The 19,835-nt window shown below is 40.8% G+C and overlaps 1 protein-coding gene across 4 annotated transcripts in view; it reads right to left on the reverse strand.

The window, feature by feature from the left end:
• Positions 1-259: 259 nt before the first annotated feature.
• LRRC4C (leucine rich repeat containing 4C) overlaps positions 260-19,835 on the reverse strand; it is a 587,320-nt gene continuing 567,744 nt past the window's right edge. For all 4 annotated transcript variants that reach the window (XM_075281197.1, XM_075281195.1, XM_075281196.1 and 1 more), the window contains one exon: positions 260-2,443. In XM_075281197.1, the coding sequence (XP_075137298.1) occupies positions 482-2,401 (1,920 nt within the window). In that variant the 5' untranslated portion in view covers positions 2,402-2,443 and the 3' untranslated portion in view covers positions 260-481. The remainder of the gene's footprint in view (positions 2,444-19,835) is intronic.

Raw genomic sequence — 19,835 nt, forward strand, 5'->3', positions numbered from 1 at the left:
GGCATTCCCTAGCAGATCACCTAGAAACCACGTTCCACATCAGACAAGGACACTCTTGTAAAGGGTCCCCCCGCCTGTAAGGATATAAGTAAAAACAAACCCATAAACCCGATTCAAGCTTTCAGTACACAATAAAAAAACAAAAAAAAGCCCGAACAGATTTGATACAAAAATTTTTCTCTACAATTAGGTCGTCCCGGTGGAATTTTAGGTCGGGAAAAAAAAAAAACGAGAGCTTGGGTTAAACCAAGATATCTGGAGGAATACACAGGATTTCGATAGTTTTAGATCACAATAGAATTTTTAATAAATAAATTTCTTTGTTTTTTTTTATTATTTCTTTTTTTTTTTTTTTTATGTAAAGACACTTTTTATTGGAAACAGTAGATTTAGCCCAGTCATTTTCGTTCCTTTTTTAATATAAATTGTCTGTTTTTGCTCTTAGTCTGCTGCAATGTAGAATTTTTTTAATTTTTTTTTTTTAAATTTGAGTCTCCTGTACATTGTCTTTCGAGCTTGCGCGAATCAATAAAGGTTCATGCACAGAACTGTGTATTGAATTTATTGTGTTCACCGTTGTCGTGTGATTAAAAGGAGACTTATAAGAGTTATAGTGGTTTAGATGCTCGTGTTCTATTGCGGGCATAGGCAAGTGGCTCTCGATAGGCGTATCTGCTGTGAGTTCGTCGTCCACATTTATAATCTCAACAGTCCGCGTTGGAGCGTGGTGGTTCTTCCTATGGTGCTGCTTCCTCATCTTGTAGAAAATAACCAACATGACAGCTGCCATAAGGGTGATGGCCACAAAACAGCCAATAATAATTTTGGTGGTCTTCATAACCTCGTCAATCCCTGGCATTCCACTGTTTGCATCCGTAACTGGGATGGTGTAGGGCTTTTCTGTGGACCTTGTGCTCTGTGGCATAAGCGAGGTGGTTGCATTTGTGGTTTCCCAGTCGGTGACCGGTGTGGGGCCCACATGATGTTCCGTGGTCCTCGCCTCATCCTGAGATGGTTCCATAGTCTCTACAGTGACGGTGGAAAAGTATGTGTAACCGGGATCGGTCGCAGTCACATTCAGTGTCGCCGAGGCAGTCGTGTTCCCTGCTGAGTTACTCACTATGCATGTATACAATCCCGTATCCCGCACTGTTACGTTAGTAAAGTTTAACGTGCCATCGTTGAGCACAGAAATACGCACTTTGTAAGCCCCGTGGGTCATAATTGATCCATTTGGAGTAATCCAACTAACATAAGTCAATGATGTGGACGCCCGACATTTCAGTTCGGCAGCCATCCCCTCCGTGACATTCAGATCAGCGGGTGGCTCCACAATCACGGGGGCGTAACAAGTAAAATAATTCTGGTCCAACTCTGCAATGTGAGTACCTTTTAAACTTGGGGGAGTAGCACAACGGGCACAACATGTACTGCCAGTCGTGACAATCTCCTTCAACCACCAACTGAGCCAAAGTATGTCACAGTTGCAGTTCCAAGGATTGTGGTGCAACTGAATCCTTTGCAAGTTATGGAGAGGTGTGAAAAGGTCATGAGGCAGTAAAGTTAGGTTATTATGTGCCAAATTAAGCTCCACAAGAGACTGAAGGTCATCGAACGCATTCCTTTCGATTACCTGAATTTGGGAATGCATGATCCAAAGTTTTTGCAAATGGGTTAACCCTTGGAACGATCCTGGTCTGAGAACTGAAAGGTGGTTCCCAGAAAGATCTAGTTCATCTAGTTTGACAAGGGGGGTGAGGTTGGGGATTTCTCTTAGGTTGCACATCCCAAGGTTCAAATACTTAAGGTTCGAAAGCCCTTCGAATGCTCCTTCTGAAATATAGGATAATCTTTTCATTTCCCCCAAATCCAACCTACGTAGCGAAGGGATGCGGTTAAAAGCATAAGATGGAATGCTTTCTATGGGATTGTTCCTCAGCCAAAGTTCCTTCAGTTTTGACAAATACTCAAAAGCTCCATTGGGAATGGTGGTCAGACGATTGTCAAAGAGCTCTAATGTGTTTAAGTTTGCCAAGCCATTGAAGGCCCCGATTTCAATCGTCCTAATGTGATTCCTACTCAACTGTAAAACTTCTAGGTGTCGTAAGTGCTTGAAACTGTCCACTTTGATTATTTGGATCTGGTTTTCATGAAGGTTCAGCTGTCTCGTGTTGGTGGATATACCATCAGGAACTTCACGCAGGTTCCTCCGTGTGCAAATGACCTTACTAAACTGGTTACTGCAGGAACATACAGAAGGGCAGGTCTGAGCCCGAACCAAGCCGGCCACCACAAGAAGCTGAAGAGCCAACAGCACAATAAAAAGGGGGTCAAATAAGGCCCTGTTGAACCTAGGACCTATCATCATCTGCTGTGGATGTAATGTCATCTTGTTCAACATTCATACTTTGTGTGTGTTTGGTCCTTCTGGAGTTCCAGTATTCTGCAAGAGAAAGAGAGAGAGATCTAAGGTTAATGGCTGTCAATATTATCCAAAAATACATTTGGTTACAAAAAGTTCCATAGCTTAAAGGGATTTATCATGATGAAAATCTGCAGGTAGCATGTCATAGATCAAGGGGAGCTTAATTTTGGTGTACTCTGGGCTTAAGTGTCCAGTGGGCGGTCCTACTAGGGAATGAATTAAAAAAATGCTTTAGGCTGAAGCCCCACGTTACGGAAATGCAGCTGTTTTTGTTGCCAAATTTGCTCCTGTTTTTTGAGCTAAAGCGAAGAATGGCTACAATAGGAATGGGAATATATACGTCTACCTTCTGTTCAATCCACTCCTGGCTTTGTTTTAAAAAAAAACTGCAACAAAATCTGCAACATAAAAAGCAACTTTTCCGCATCATAGGGCCTCAACCTTAAAAAGGTCTTTCCATGACCATGACCATACATCAATATATAGACAATTCATTGACCATAAACGTTCTATGGTTGGAAACTCAGTTATTGTGGTTGGGTTATCTTCTCGAGCATGTAGTGTAAGGTTGAGCCGATTTTGAAATTTCAGGATCGTTTTTAAAATCGATCATTTTCCAGTCAATCACGATTGTGAAATTTGCTCCATCGTCGATCGGGATCCGTTCTTTCCCGATCCCAATAGCTCAACCCTATTCATGATATATATGAATAGGGTTGAGCCGATCTTGAGATAACCTCCGACCTCGATGCCGCCGGAAAAGATCGGGATCGGAATTGCGGTCGTGAAATTTACTCGATCGCCGATCGGAATCCGATCTTTTCCAATCCCGATTGCTCAACCCTGATGTAGTGTCCCCGTCTGATAATGCGACCACAGTAAGGACATCATGGTTGGGTTTCTCACCATAGAAAGCTCCTGCATCCATGATCCATTGACAACCGATCAAGACAACAGATGTCACCACTAAGTTGTTTAGAGAAAATTTGCAAAATTTTCAATTATATTTGCAAAAAATTTTCATTTTCAATTGTCCTATGGTTATGTTCATGCAAGGATTTAGAACCGGCGATCAGCTGGGTGGCTGCATGCAGAAAGGGTTGGGATAAGAGAACACAACGGATACATTTCTGTTTTGTAACAACGCGGGCATACAAATATGTTCCTAAGTGGAGATACATTCTATACACATGCTATCAGAGCCGCACATTACTCCGCGGTAATATCTCGAATTCAGTGCATCACATTATACAAGGGGTCAATACGCGCATCAACTACATTACCTAGCACTCAGACTACATGATGTTAATAGAACTTGGAAATGGTCCGTTAAACGCCGAGACCTGCTACCGGCGAGAGATTCTGGTTGATTTCTAAGGCATTCCTTCTGCTTACACCATATAAAATGGGCTTCGAGAATCTTTTAGTGCTGATTCATCTGCGCCTCATGCTAACCCACAGCCCAGGGTTCATTTCCAATCTGCAGCTCACTGCAAGGTCCCTTTTCTGTAGAGATTAATGAAATTTCCTATGAATCAGACATATGCGAAGTCTTATACCAGCTCAAAGCACATTCATAACCCAGAGCGCTAAAATGCATAATGCATGCGTGCAGTATAACAAAATGTGTATCAGCAAAGGTTGTTCAACATTAAGCAAATTGTCGTTTCATTTTCACAAGAAAAAAGCCTTGTAACAAAAAGAAAATGTATTATTTAGATCGGGCACGAAGATGAGAACGGCCGGCGCCATGTAAAGTTTTTATAATTAATGATGTTCACTTGAGCTAAAAGGTTCGGAGTTTGGCTGGTTTAAGGGGTTGGCAAACTCGGTATCTGCCCAGGGCTGTCGTTTTCCGGGGGGCTAACACGGAGAGGAAATCCAGGAATGACCTAAAAATACCTTATAATATTTTAAGGGGTATTCCCAACTTAGATATTTATGGAATATAAGGACATGCTATATAGGTCCAATGGATATCCATCTCTGGGATCTGCACCTATTTCCCCAACCCCTGTACCATCAGGTGATATGCCCACTGGCCATGCACAGAGCTGCAATCAAGAATTTTGAGGGCCCTATCGAGGCAATATACCCCCCTGTTTTCTGTTCTGTGGCTCTCAAACTGTATAATGCTCCCCAGTGGCCTCCCACACAGTATAATACTGTTCAGTGTCCTCGCCAGATAATATAGCATCCCCATACTGGATCCACATAGTATATTGCTCCCCAGTGGCCTCCCACAAGGTATAATATTGTTCAGTGTCCTCGCCAGACAGTATAGCATCTCCATAGTGGATCCACATAGTATATTGCTTCCTACTGGCCTCCCACACAGTATAGTGCTCCCCAGGGGCTTCCCGCACAGTATAATACTATGCAGTGTCCTTTCCAGATAGTATAGTGTCTCCATAGTATATTACTGCCCAGAGTCTTGTCAACCAGTATAATGTTTCCCAGTGGCCTCCGACACTGTATAACGCTCCCCAGTGGTGCGGCGTTGCACGCATTATAATGCTATCCAGTGCCCTCTTCAGACAGCATAATGCTCCCCAGTGGCCTCACATACAGTATCATGCTATTCAGTGCCCTCTTCAGACCGTATAGTGTCCCCACAATAGTGAATCCACAAAGTACAATGCTGACCAGTTGCCCATATACAGTATAATTCTCTCCAATGGCCTCCCACACAGGAAAACCCCCTCTGGGAGCCTTGAGCCACTTCATTAGTATTCACTGTACATCAGGGACTCACATTTTGGAGATACATGTGGATCCCAGTGCTGTTAGGATGGGAAGACTATTTCACTGGGACTTTCAATACTATGTAGTAAGTATGAACTCAGCCTTAGTATAAGCAGCAAAAGCAAGCACATAATGGGTTAAAGAATTAAGCAATACCCTCCTCTACAAACCCTTATTTTGCCAGATTGTGACACCTTTGTTGTCCCTGCTGGTCTCTACTTCTTGGTTCCTTTGACACAAGGAATGACTGGGTAACATTTCTACCTCCTCCCCCTCCCCTCTCCCCCTGACAACTTATCTATGGAAGGCTAGAAATGAATAGTGGCACAATATCTCGCTATTTCTTATGGTCTAACTTTTAAGGTATTAGTTCTTGGAAACTTGTCCCCCGGGTGCTTTCTGGAGTACATCATTAAGGCTTCTAATTAAAATTAAAGCCACACTCACACTTTTCTATAAACCATTGATTAAAGAGTAATTTCTGAAAATTGCCCGCATGCTCATCCAAGCTGATACAAAGCTGTGCAGATCAGGGGGGAAATTCTTAAAGGGAACAGACTCTATTTACCAGTATGGATTATTTTAACTAGGTATTGATGAAAACGCGTGAGCCCAATTTATTGCGTTAGGGAAATCAATGGCATCTGGGGGCAGTGTTTGGTTTCATTAAGACGTGTGGGAGCTCCTTAAGGTGGCCTGAAGGCAGGAGATAAAAGATATCAATTATTCACAAATGTTATAGAAATATTAAGTAAACAGCTAATCATAAATATGAAAAATTTGCAAATTCAAGTTAATTTTGCATATAGTCAATTTGTGATTGCAAACATGACGACTTTAGAAATAGAAAGATGTCCGACTTGAAGTCAAGGTTGCGGAACACTAGGTGTCGCAACGCAACTCCCTAAATGGAAACTAGATTGGTATCTACTTAAGCCCATAATAAGGGTTTTCTCCTCCATTTTTGGACAAACCCTGAGTTGTACAAGAGGAAGAGAGGGTCTCATGTATGTCTATTAGAAACAAGTACAGAAGGTCCGAATTCCGGGAACCAAAAAATTATTTAAGGAATACTCCATTTCATGCACGCAACCATATCTGAAATATGTATCATAAAAATCTCAAGAATCATCACCACGCAAGTTGGATCCAAAAATTTCACCACCCATCCTATGTCCTATGTGGAGCTTTTTAATACTATCATATAGTCAACTGTGCCATGGCATGGACCATAGGAAAACCGTAAAGTCTGTCTCCTTCTTATAAAAATTCTAAAAGGAGAGGATACACATTGCGAGACTTATAGAGAAATAAAAATTTTCCAACTCCTGAAACATTTTGGTAACCACTAAGGCAAACCGCCAACAACTCTGAACATAATTTGGTGCAACCATCCCCAAACCATCCCCTTAATATTGCCATATACTACATCTTCAATACCGTTTTGCCAAATATTTGTTTGCTTAACAACTATTTTGCGTAGTCAGAGAGGGGAGGGGAGTAAGACACTTTCAGAAACCTGTGGTGGGCCTGAGAAAGGGATCAGGTACTTAAGTTCTCAATGCTCCTTCCCAACATCTTCTGTTGGAGGAGACTTGGTAGGCCCCCAAAGAGTTGACCAGTCCTGCCTGACTTTTGATTGAATTTTCTCTTATATGTGGGACCTTCAAGGCTTAGGTAGACCTGGTATGAACAAAGGTCCCACCACCTCTCAAGCACAGCTGGAACCTCATAGAGATATTCAGAGAAATGCATTGTTAAAGGGGTGTTTCGGTATCTTTTTGAAATCCTGCAGAGGCTTAAAATACCAAACTGTATAATCACCTCTCTATTCGGGATCCAGAAGAAATTTTTAGTTCATTTCCCTGATCTTTGAGGACATTCTGTCAACATGTGATCTGCTTAAGTAGGCCATCACTGCTCAGCTACTCAATGGTTCTTCTACTCACTTAGGGGCCAAAGATAAGGAACACTAGGGACCCAAGTGGAAACTCTCTGAATTTTGAACCAAACGGAGAGGTGAGTAAAATTTGGTAGGGGTTAAAAAAAGGAATTTGTGCATCTAGGCACACAAGATATACAAATGGAAACAAACCCACAGGGCAAGACATTTTGGCTTTCGATCATGCAACATGTCAATTACTGAGGCGTGTTCTCCTGCAATTTTCAATGCAATGAAAGGGTTAACAGATGGAACCAGGGAATTTTAGCAAATTTTTTTGCAGCAGACCCAACCCATGTTGGCTATACCTTTATTGTATTAATTTTCAGTAGCTTAAAACTAAATCATGGAGATGGAACATACACCAAAAATGTCACTACAGCAGCCATTGCATGATACATTTGATGCCTTTCTCCATTGGAGACTTCAACACTGACACAAATCGGTGGAAAGAAAAATCCTGTATGAGGGACTTTTCTCTATGCCCGTTTCAGTTTTGAAACGACGAACACCCGATGAACCCCATTATAGTCAATGGGGTCCGTTGTTGTCTGTGTGTATAATACAGCAGGTTACCTCTCTGTTGTTTGGGACCCCCAACAGACTCGAATGACGTAGAGAGCGGCAAAGATTCATACCAAGCCTTACTTTAGTGCAATATTTTTTACAAAAATTTTGTTGCAATTTAACACATTGTAAATCAAATCTTTTTTTCTAGACACTTGTCAGAACTTGTTGATAGTGAAGTGGGGATCCAAAGGGCAGAGAGCGGTGAATATGTGAACCAAGCCTTACTTAATCCAATATTTTTAACTAAAATTTTGGTGCAATTTTGGCCCAATTTGACACATTGTAAGTCAAATCCTTTTCTGAAGACACTAGGGTTGAGCCGATCTTGAGATTTCAGGATCGTTTTTAAAATCTGATTTTCGATCATTTTCTAGCCGATTCTGATGGCGATCGTGAAATTTGCTCGATCACCGATCGGGATCCGATCTTTTCCAGTCCCGATCACTCAACCCTAATGTTAGCTTTTCCCCACAATGATTGGCCAGTAGTCAAGCATTGTGGGAACTAACGTGAGACCCCGATCCCGCCGAAAATGAGTGGGATCGGAATTCCAATCGGGATCGTGAAATTTACGCGATCTTTTCCGAACCCGATCGCTCAACCCTAGAAGACACTTGTCCAAACCTCTTGATAGTGAAGTGCAAAAATTGTGTAAGGCTAAGGCCACTCATAGCAAATCAAAGCTTAAAAAATTTCATTTTCCGCAATTTATTATTTTTTTTTGCATTGTGGGCAATCTGATTCACTTTGTTGGGACTCTAAAATTCTGCATTTTTTAATGTTGTGTTTCTGCAAAATTCAAAAACGTTGCATTTACACAATGCCTAAAACACATAAAGATAATAAATCTGAAGCGAGGAACGTCGCCCGTTTCTGCAGCAAGATGAGCCATAATTCGAGTCCAATTTATGTAAACCTAGAATTTCTTACATGGCGGGGGTCAATCAATGGCAATCTCTAGGAGTAGTTTTACTTATAAGTTAGGTCGCCTGTAAGCTATATCCTGGAAGAAAGAAAATCCCGTTTTCCCAACACCACCTTCCGAGGTTTCCATGGTAGCCAAGGACGGGAAGTTTAAGCATCGCTGGCTGAGATCCAAGCTATAATACAGCAGTTACTTCTCGGCTCTTTGTTGTAGGATGAAGTAATCTATCCATTCCAAAAGCAATCACACTAAAATGTCCCTCCGTTCAGGTGCCTAATGGCATCGCTCTAATGGAGGGGAAGGGAATTGTTTTGGAATAGTTCTAGAGTTCACGTTCTTCAGACCTATTAGCACAATGCCCTCGCTTTACATGTGGATCGGAAATTCAGAGCATCTGGCTTCCCCTATAGCACTGTATAGGTGATGAATATCCACTTGGATGGATGAGACCTATAGGAGACGATAAGAGATACTAATGTTGTTAGATTGCTACTTGGAGCGTCCTTGCGCCATACCAGCCCTTACTGTTAGCGTGAGGGTTGCTGCTAATATTTTGGTAAGTAGGGTTGCCTCTGTATCAGGAGCATCCATTGTAAGAGTAGGAAACATTTCTGTAGCAAATTGTATATATGTAACCAGACTCTTATAGTCCCCTGTGCAAAACAAGGCGCTCCATTATACTAGGAGTAATAAGAGTGCTGCAATGGAAGCAACAATAGAAGTAGCCGCAACGGCAATAATAATAATAGTAGCTGCCGCAGCAATAGTAATAGTAATGCAATAGTTATAGCAGCATTACTGTATTACAGCAGCAATAACCATAGCAGCAATAATAGAAGAAGTAATAGTAGCTGCAGCAGTAATAGTAGCAGCAATAGTAGTTGTATTAGTAGTAACTGCAGCATAGTAGTATGAGTAATAGTAGTAACATCAATAGTACTAATAGTAGCTGTAACATAGTAGTATGAGTGGTATTAGCAGCAGCAGTAGTAATAGTTGCAGCAGCAATAGTAATGCAATAGTTATAGCAGCATTACTGTATTACAGCATTACTAGTACTACAGCAGCAATAACCATAGCAGCAATAGTAGAAGTAATAGTAGCTGCAGCATAGTAGAAAGAGTTGTATTAGCAGCAGTAGTAGTTGCAACGAAGGTAGCATTAAATGTAGAAGTAGCAGGGATAGTAGTAATAGTAGCAGCAATAGTACGTGTATTAGTAGTAACTACAGAATAGTATGAGTAATATTAGTAGTAATAGTAGTAGTAGCAACAACAGGAATAGTAGTAATAGTAGCTGTAACATGAGCTGTATTAGCAGCAGTAATAATAATAATAATAATAATAGTACTACTAGTTGCAGTAATAGTAGGATTAAATGTAGTAGTAGCAGCAGGAATAGTAGTAATAATAACAGCAACTATAGTTGTATTATTAGTAACTACAACACAGTAGTATAAGTAACATTAGCAGCAGCAGGAATTGTAGTTGTAGTAGTAATATCTACAACATAGTAGTATGACTAATAGTAGTAATACTAACAAAAGGAATAGTAGTAATAGTAGCTGCAATATAGTAGTATAAGTTGTGTAAACAGCGGCAGTAGTAGTTGCATCAATAGTAGCATTAGTTGTAGAAGTAATGACAGCAGCAGGAATAGTAGTAATAGTAGCAGGAATAGTAGTTGTATTTGTATCAACTATAACATAGTATTATGAGTAATATTAGTAGTAGGTAGTAGTAGCAGCAATAGTAGCATTAGATGAAGTAGTAGTATCAGCAATAATAATAGCATTAGCAGTAGTAATAGTTGTAAATACATCAGCAAAAGTAGTTGGTAGTAATAACAGCAGCAGCACTGGAAGCTGCAGCAGCAAAGCAGTGGCAGAAATAGTAGAAGTAACAGTTTAGGAAACAACAATAGTAGTAGTAGCAACAGCATCAGTAGTTGTGGTAGGATTAGTGGCAGTAGCATAGTAGTAAATGTAGCAGCAGCAGCTTTGTGGTAGTATCAGTAGTAGTAGCAGCAGCAGCAAAAGTTGTTGCTGTAACATCCGCAATATTATTAGTACCAACAGAAGTAGCAGCAGGATCAACAGTAGTTGTAGCATTATTAGTAACAGTAGCATAAGTAGTTGTAGCAGCAGCAATAATAGTAACATTAGTAACAGCAGCAATAGCGGTGGTAGTGTCAGTGGTAGTAAAAACAGAAGAAATAGTAACATCAGTAGTAGTAGCAAAAGAAGAAATTGTAGAAGTAACATCAAATGTAGTAGCAGCAGAAGCAATATTAGTACCATCAGTAGTAGTAGTAGTATCAGAATAAGCAATAGTAATAGCATCAGAAGTAATAGTAGTAGTATCAGCACAGTATTAGTAGCAATACTAGTAGTAGCAGTAGTAGTAGTAGTAGTATCAGCAATAGTAGTAACATCAGAATAAGTAGTAGTAGTAGTAGTAGTAGTAGTAGTGGTGGTAGTATAGTAGTAGTAGTAGTAGTAGTGGTGGTAGTATAGTAGTTGTATCAGCATAAGCAATAGTAGCAGCATCAGTAGTAATAGTAGTATCAGTATAAGCAATAATAGTTGCCTCAATAGTAGTAGCAGCAGCAGAAGCAATATTAGTAGTAGTACTAGTAGTAGTATTAACATAAGCAATGTCAGTAGCATTAGTTGTAATAGTAGTAGTAGTAGCAGCAGAAGTAGTAGCAATAGTAATAGTCATAGTAGCAGAATAAATAGAAGCCGAAGTAGTAGTTGTAGCAGCAGTAGAAGCAATAGTAGTAGCATAAATAATAGTAATATTATCAGCAGAAGCAATATTAGTAGCATGGGTAGCAATATTAATAGTAGTAGTTACATGAACAGTAGCAGTGACAGCAATACTCATAATAACAGTATCAACAGTGGCTGTAGTAATAGTAGTAGCATCGTAGTAAAGATTGGGGTATCAGAAACAATAGTAGGAGTAGTAGCTGAAAAATCACCATAGCCACATTATACATATAGTCATATAAGTAGTAGTATTTGCATTATCAGCAATAGTATCTATCAGCAGTGAGAGGGTAATAAAAACAATAGTGGTAGCCATAGTAGTAATAGTGGTAGCCATACTGTATCAGTAGTATTTGTGTATATGATGCTACCAGGAGTGAACATACTGACACCAGCCACAGGGCTAGCACTAGCCTTACTATCTCCTCTATTACTACAGTACTTTTATTCTACTTATACACGGAGTATGAAGATTTGATGTATTATGCAACGCCGTACAAAAAATGTTTATTCATTCACATCTGTCGGGGCCCCGGTAGAGTTCACAAACCTGATTCCCCTATCTGAGATGCTCAAGCCAAATTAACCTGTAAGCCAATTATCTAGCAGTATGTTTTGGGGCCAGGAGGGGGGATGATGGAATTTGGAGATCTGTACTGAGGCCGGAACACAGATCTGTACTGTATATTCATCAACTAATAAACATCAATATATTCATTCTATAATAATTGGCCGTATTTCAATATGTTTCAAATTATTGGCCGTATTTCATGATTTATCCATATAGAAGTCATAAGAGTTGCATCAGATCCCTCTTTTTAGACTCCATTGACTTCTATAGGCGATGGGGGGTAATATAGAACCATATTACAATCTATGCTTTCCATCCACTACACTAAATGTTAGTAGTAGGATGACAGTAGGATGTTTTTGGTGCCATATTGGTGCAGTCTTGGCTTCATCTCATCTTCACCGCTAGCTCTTGTCACTGTTAAGTGTTTGGTGCCAAGTCCTTAGTCATAAATGCCCAGAACAAGATGGCGTAGTTGTCAGTAAACAAAAAAATTAAATAAAAAACTTTTATGCAAAGTGATGAATTTTGGTTTATGGGGTTTCCAACTGTATATTCATTCTAGGATGATACATGAGGACAAGATACGAGGAGCAATCCGATCTCACCCCTGACCCCAATACTGTCTTACACCACCAGGACCCTCAAAGAACCAGAAAAACCGTTAAAGGGCGGGTAGAGAAGGAAGGTATTTATTCTAAGGCTCACAGTGAGATTAGGGTATGCTTTGGAGCCACAAGATTTAACTTAATATTTTTGCTGATATCCAGAGATGAGCGAGTAGTGAAATATTTGAGATTTGATATTCGTTTCGAGTAGCCCCTCAATATTCGACGAATTGAATCGAATATCGAATCCTATTATACTCTATGGGGGAAAAATGCTCGTTTCAGGGGTAGGCAACATTCGATCAAATTGAATTTACCAAGTCCACGAGTGAGGATCGGGCTGGATTCTCCGAGAAGTCTTCTCCGTGCAGGGTCCCCGCGGCGTCTTCCGGCTCTGAATTCACTCTGCCAGGCATTGGACCTGGGCAGAGCTGACTGCGCATGTCCGCACTACAAGAAAATTGCCGCTTACAGTCAAAGTGGCCATTTTCTTGTAGTGCGGACATGCACAGTCAGCTCTGGCCAGGCCCGATGCCTGGCAGAGTGAATTCAGAGCCGGAAGACGCCGCGGGGAAGCTGCACGGAGAAGACTTCTAAAGGTAGGAGAAGAACCAGCCTTGATTGGCCGACTGTATAGCATTCGGCCAATCAACGCTGGTTCTGCATCAGATTTTTCCATTCGAATAGCGAGTGGTACTCAATCGAGTACGAATATTTCGAATACCATAGTATTCGATCAAATACCTACTCGATCAAATACTACTCGCTCATCTCTACTGATATCCCATCTTTAGAATTTGAAGACTTTGGACTGATTAAGTAAAATAACATGACTACATAGAGTTTGTTTGTAGTCTGTAACCATGATGACACATTTTTAATTATGTTTAATTATGTTTCCGTTTACTCACTGTAGATACATTTGTTACAAGTATGGTTGAGCCGATCTTGAGATCTCAGGATCGATTTCAAAATCCGATTTCCGATCATTTTCCAGCCGATCCCGATCGTGAAATTTGCTCGATCGCCGATTGGGAAACGATCTTTTCCAATCTCGATCGCTCAACCCTAGTTGCAAGTGTTACATAGCACATATTACAGAGGCAGATATCATTTATAAGAGCATGGATGCAATGTAATAAAAAACGGCAAAGTAATATATTTATAAGAAGCTGTTCCGATGTTGGGCCGGTTGTCACCGGAGCTTACAGTCTAATTTCCCCTGTAATAAGTCATCCAAACACACAATCAATTTCAATTAGGAACATCTGAATGGAATGACAGAATCGGGAACGAATCAATACCAGGCCTTTGCTGATTCATGACCTTTAGGTTAAACTCATATAGCCCAGTATAGTTTTATTAGATTTTTTTTTGCTTCTATATTTTGTTACTTGGATGTTTAGAAATTTACAGGCCGCATCTCTTTTGCGTTATCTGTATAGATTGCATTTTTAGAAACCACTAACTGCCCTGGAGGTGAATTTTGTTCCATGAATTCAATGGTGGAAGAATCACAATCCCAATTTATAACCTATCAGAAGGATAAGTAGTAAATGTTTGCCCATTGGGGGTTCCACTGATCATAAGAACAGGGGTCCTGTGTCCCCCATTGTAGAAGTGAACGTTGTTCCTGAATTAATAGAGATGGCCCACTTGGCCACTTGGTCATCGGTCTCAGAGACGACAGTCGCCAGTGGTCCACAATTTTTTGGAAATTCTTGAAAAGTTTGGGTAAAAGAGGCCGGGTTTAGAGGCAAACTTCAAAGAGACTGGTCCAATCTAAGTTGTGACGGTCCGGAATGGTTTCAGATCAACTCAGGGGCAGGATTATGTTACTAACGTAAATGTTAAGTACATTCGACTTTGGCCCTATTCCCACAAAGGTCAAAAATGTCCAAAACAAGATCTTGCTCTATTTTTGTCCATTTTCATGGATCCCCAAATAGACTTAAGTCTTAAAAAATGGGTCCTAGGGGGAGGCAAAATGGATATGAAAAAATAGACTGGTCACGAGATTTGCCCATCAATTTTGGAACAGTCCAAACCAAAACTAATTTTATTACACTGTACAGATTCTTCAGACCCAAAAGTATAATAATTGGAGGCCTATGGGACATAAAAAATAGAGATATTCACCATTCGTGGGATACATAGGCATAACTTGAAGCTCATGGGTCCCAATTAGGGTTGAGCGATCGTGTTTGGAAAAGATCGGATTCCGATCGGCGATCAAGAAAATTTCACGATCGCGATCGGAATTCCGAACACAATCTTTTTATGTGGGATCGAGATCGGTGATTTTTCCCACAATGCTTTGCTTAGCCTTCACACTGAGTATACGCTGTATACTCAGTGTGAAGGCTCCGCTGCAGTTCCATAGGAATGAATGGAAGCAGCCGGCACACAGCCTTAACCCCCTGCGCGCCGGCTGCCTCCATTCAATCGAATGGGAGGCTAAACTAAACATCTCTAGCAGCTACTTACCTCTAGAGATGGCTGCTCTGGTGCCCTCCTTCTTCTTGTCTCGCTGTCCCGCCTCCCAGGTTAGTGTTTAAAGCGCTAGATAGGCGGGGCTTGTGGCTTAGGAGAGTGTGGGCGGGTACAGGGCGGGGAGACGTGATGTCTCCCCTCCCAGTACCCGCCCATACTCTCCTAACCCGCCCACACTCTCCTAACCTGGCAGGGAGGGGGCAGCGAGGCGAGAAGAGCAGCGTGGAGCAGCAGCGAGGCAAAGAATGAAGGCACGGGGCACAGGACCAGCCATCTCTGGAGATAAGAGGACACCAGGGGGGACTAAGTAGCCAAAGGATTAAAAAAAAATCCTCTGGCTACTTTAGTGATTCACTACGCAGCGTGGATTCCAACAATTGTTAGATTCCATGCTGTGTAGTGAATAGGATTGCTTTTACAATCCGATCTCTGATTAATAAAAAAATCCCATTGACTTGCATTGGGATCGGAATTGGGATCGAGATCGGGTTCGGAAATCGGATTTTAAAATTGATCCTGAAAAGTCAAGATCAGCTCAACCCTAGTCCCAATTAAAAATTTATAAAGGGGTCCCTACCTGCCTTGTGTTCTTTAGAAGTGTAGCATTTATAATTGGGTCGAGGAACCTTTGGGCCCCCCCAGGGATCAGGGCCTGGTAGTGATTGTCACCTCTGCACCCCATAACCCCCTACTATGTTTCAGCACCTGGTGCTCCATCTCGATCCTCTTCCATTGTCTTTCAGCCTTCATGGGCCCTGGTGAACCACTGAGGCCAATGATTGGACCCTCGAGGGACTCTCACAATATCCAGAAGGCCAGAAGACAATGGAAGAGAACCTTTTCTCATGGCCTATGGTTATTAAACTTCGGAGTCTTGCTTTAGGAAGCGTTTTGCTTATCTCTAGTATTCAGGCAGAATCAAATGGAGAAAAAGTTCTCTTGTGTCTGAGTCTTTTTATGTTTTGACAACAACTACGGAAAAAATGTCAAGTTGGGAGTCCTGATTAGGGTTGAGCCGATCTTGAGATTTCAGGATCGATTTTAAAATCCGATTTCCGATCATTTTCTAGCCGATCCCGATCGCTCAACCCTATTAATGATATATACATGAAGAGGGTTGAGCCGATCTTGAGATAACCTCCGACCTCGATCCCGCCGGTAAAGATCGGGATTGGAATTCCGATCGTGATTGTGGAATTAACTCCATCACCGATCGGAATCTGATATTTTCCAATCCTGATCGCTCAACCCTAGCCCTAATAGATTTGTTTACCGGGGCCCCATTTTGCTATGATGCAGCCCTTAAATGGTTAATGGCAAAACCAACCAGATCTCCCATATAATAAGGGATAGGGAAAAAATATATATATTTTATAAAAAAATTTGTGGTTGGTTTCCACACGTTTTAGTCACAGCCTGTTGTTATGGGGACCGGACAGATTTAGACTGTGTTTTGCAGCGCCTACAGCTTTCTAAAATTGCCTCCCGAAATATAAAAAGAAAATACAGTGTGTGAATATCATCCACATATGTCTCCTGCTTGTTTTTGGAGAGCTACAGTGATATGAAAAAGTATTTGCCCCCCCCAGTTCCATTAGTACTCGTCTATATTCATGATGTACGATGAGTTCTGATGCCAAGGATATAATATGTGAGTGAGGTTTATTATGTATATCACAGTGTATAACTAAAAGAAAAACTCCTTAAAATGAAGGCCCCACGTTGTGGAAACGCAGATTGTTTCGTTGCAGATTTTGTTGCTCTTTTTTAAAGCCAAAGTTAGGAGCAGAAGAGAGAAGTATAAGAGCGTTCTACTGTATATACTACCCATTCAGTGTGTAGCCATTCCTGACTTTGGGTAAAAAAAAAAAAAAAAAAAGGGAGCTTTTTTGCAATAAGGGATAATACACACAGCCTAAAGGAGAGCTCTCGTCTCCTCTAACACTTTTAGTATCCTGTACTGTGACATCACAGTGTGTATTATCTCTGTACTGTAACATCACTGTGTGTATTATCTCTGTACTGTGACATCACTGTGTGTATTATCCTGTACTGTGACATCACTGTGTGTATTATCCCTGTACTGTGACATCACTGTGTGTATTATTTCTGTACTGTGACATCACTGTGTGTATTATCCTGTACTGTGACATCACTGTGTGTATTATCCCTGTACTGTGACATCACTGTGTGTATTATCCTGTACTGTGACATCACTGTGTGTATTATCCTGTACTGTGACATCACTGTGTGTATTATCCTGTACTGTGACATCACTGTGTGTATTATCCCTGTACTGTGACATCACTGTGTGTATTATCCTGTACTGTGACATCACTGTGTGTATTATCCTGTACTGTGACATCACTGTGTGTATTATCCCTGTACTGTGACATCACTGTGTGTATTATCCTGTACTGTGACATCACTGTGTGTATTATCTCTGTACTGTGACATCACTGTGTGTATTATCCTGTACTGTGACATCACTGTGTGTATTATCCTGTACTGTGACATCACTGTGTGTATTATCCCTGCACTGTGACATCACTGTGTGTATTATCCCTGTACTGTGACATCACTGTGTGTATTATCCTGTACTGTGACATCACTGTGTGTATTATCTCTGTACTGTGACATCACTGTGTATTATCCTGTACTGTGACATCACTGTGTGTATTATCTCTGTACTGTGACATCACTGTGTGTATTATCCTGTACTGTGACATCACTGTGTGTATTATTTCTGTACTGTGACATCACTGTGTGTATTATCCTGTACTGTGACATCACTGTGTGTATTATCTCTGTACTGTGACATCACTGTGTGTATTATCCTGTACTGTGACATCACTGTGTGTATTATCCTGTACTGTGACATCACTGTGTGTATTATCCTGTACTGTGACATCACTGTGTGTATTATCTCTGTACTGTGACATCACTGTGTGTATTATCCCTGTACTGTGACATCACTGTGTGTATTATCCTGTACTGTGACATCACTGTGTGTATTATCCTGTACTGTGACATCACTGTGTGTATTATCTCTGTACTGTGACATCACTGTGTATTATCCTGTACTGTGACATCACTGTGTGTATTATCTCTGTACTGTGACATCACTGTGTGTATTATCCTGTACTGTGACATCACTGTGTGTATTATTTCTGTACTGTGACATCACTGTGTGTATTATCCTGTACTGTGACATCACTGTGTGTATTATCTCTGTACTGTGACATCACTGTGTGTATTATCCCTGTACTGTGACATCACTGTGTGTATTATCTCTGTACTGTGACATCACTGTGTGTATTATTTCTGTACTGTGACATCACTGTGTGTATTATCCTGTACTGTGACATCACTGTGTGTATTATCCCTGTACTGTGACATCACTGTGTGTATTATCCTGTACTGTGACATCACTGTGTGTATTATCCTGTACTGTGACATCACTGTGTGTATTATCCCTGTACTGTGACATCACTGTGTGTATTATCCTGTACTGTGACATCACTGTGTGTATTATCCCTGTACTGTGACATCACTGTGTGTATTATCCTGTACTGTGACATCACTGTGTGTATTATCCCTGTACTGTGACATCACTGTGTGTATTATTTCTGTACTGTGACATCACTGTGTGTATTATTCTGTACTGTGACATCACTGTGTGTATTATCCCTGTACTGTGACATCACTGTGTGTATTATCCTGTACTGTGACATCACTGTGTGTATTATCCTGTACTGTGACATCACTGTGTGTATTATCCCTGTACTGTGACATCACTGTGTGTATTATCCTGTACTGTGACATCACTGTGTGTATTATCCTGTACTGTGACATCACTGTGTGTATTATCCCTGTACTGTGACATCACTGTGTGTATTATCCTGTACTGTGACATCACTGTGTGTATTATCTCTGTACTGTGACATCACTGTGTGTATTATCTCTGTACTGTGACATCACTGTGTGTATTATCTCTGTACTGTGACATCACTGTGTGTATTATCTCTGTACTGTGACATCACTGTGTGTATTATCCTGTACTGTGACATCACTGTGTGTATTATCCTGTACTGTGACATCACTGTGTGTATTATCTCTGTACTGTGACATCACTGTGTGTATTATCTCTGTACTGTGACATCACTGTGTGTATTATCCTGTACTGTGACATCACTGTGTGTATTATCTCTGTACTGTGACATCACTGTGTGTATTATCTCTGTACTGTGACATCACTGTGTGTATTATCTCTGTACTGTGACATCACTGTGTGTATTATCCTGTACTGTGACATCACTGTGTGTATTATCCCTGTACTGTGACATCACTGTGTGTATTATCCCTGTACTGTGACATCACTGTGTGTATTATCTCTGTACTGTGACATCACTGTGTGTATTATCCTGTACTGTGACATCACTGTGTGTATTATCCCTGTACTGTGACATCACTGTGTGTATTATCTCTGTACTGTGACATCACTGTGTGTATTATCCTGTACTGTGACATCACTGTGTGTATTATCCTGTACTGTGACATCACTGTGTGTATTATCTCTGTACTGTGACATCACTGTGTGTATTATCCCTGTACTGTGACATCACTGTGTGTATTATCCTGTACTGTGACATCACTGTGTGTATTATGTCTGTACTGTGACATCACTGTGTGTATTATACCTGTACTGTGACATCACTGTGTGTATTATCTCTGTACTGTGACATCACTGTGTGTATTATCTCTGTACTGTGACATCACTGTG

This window comes from Leptodactylus fuscus, chromosome 7 (genome assembly GCF_031893055.1).
Source record: "Leptodactylus fuscus isolate aLepFus1 chromosome 7, aLepFus1.hap2, whole genome shotgun sequence".
NCBI lineage: Eukaryota > Metazoa > Chordata > Amphibia > Anura > Leptodactylidae > Leptodactylus > Leptodactylus fuscus.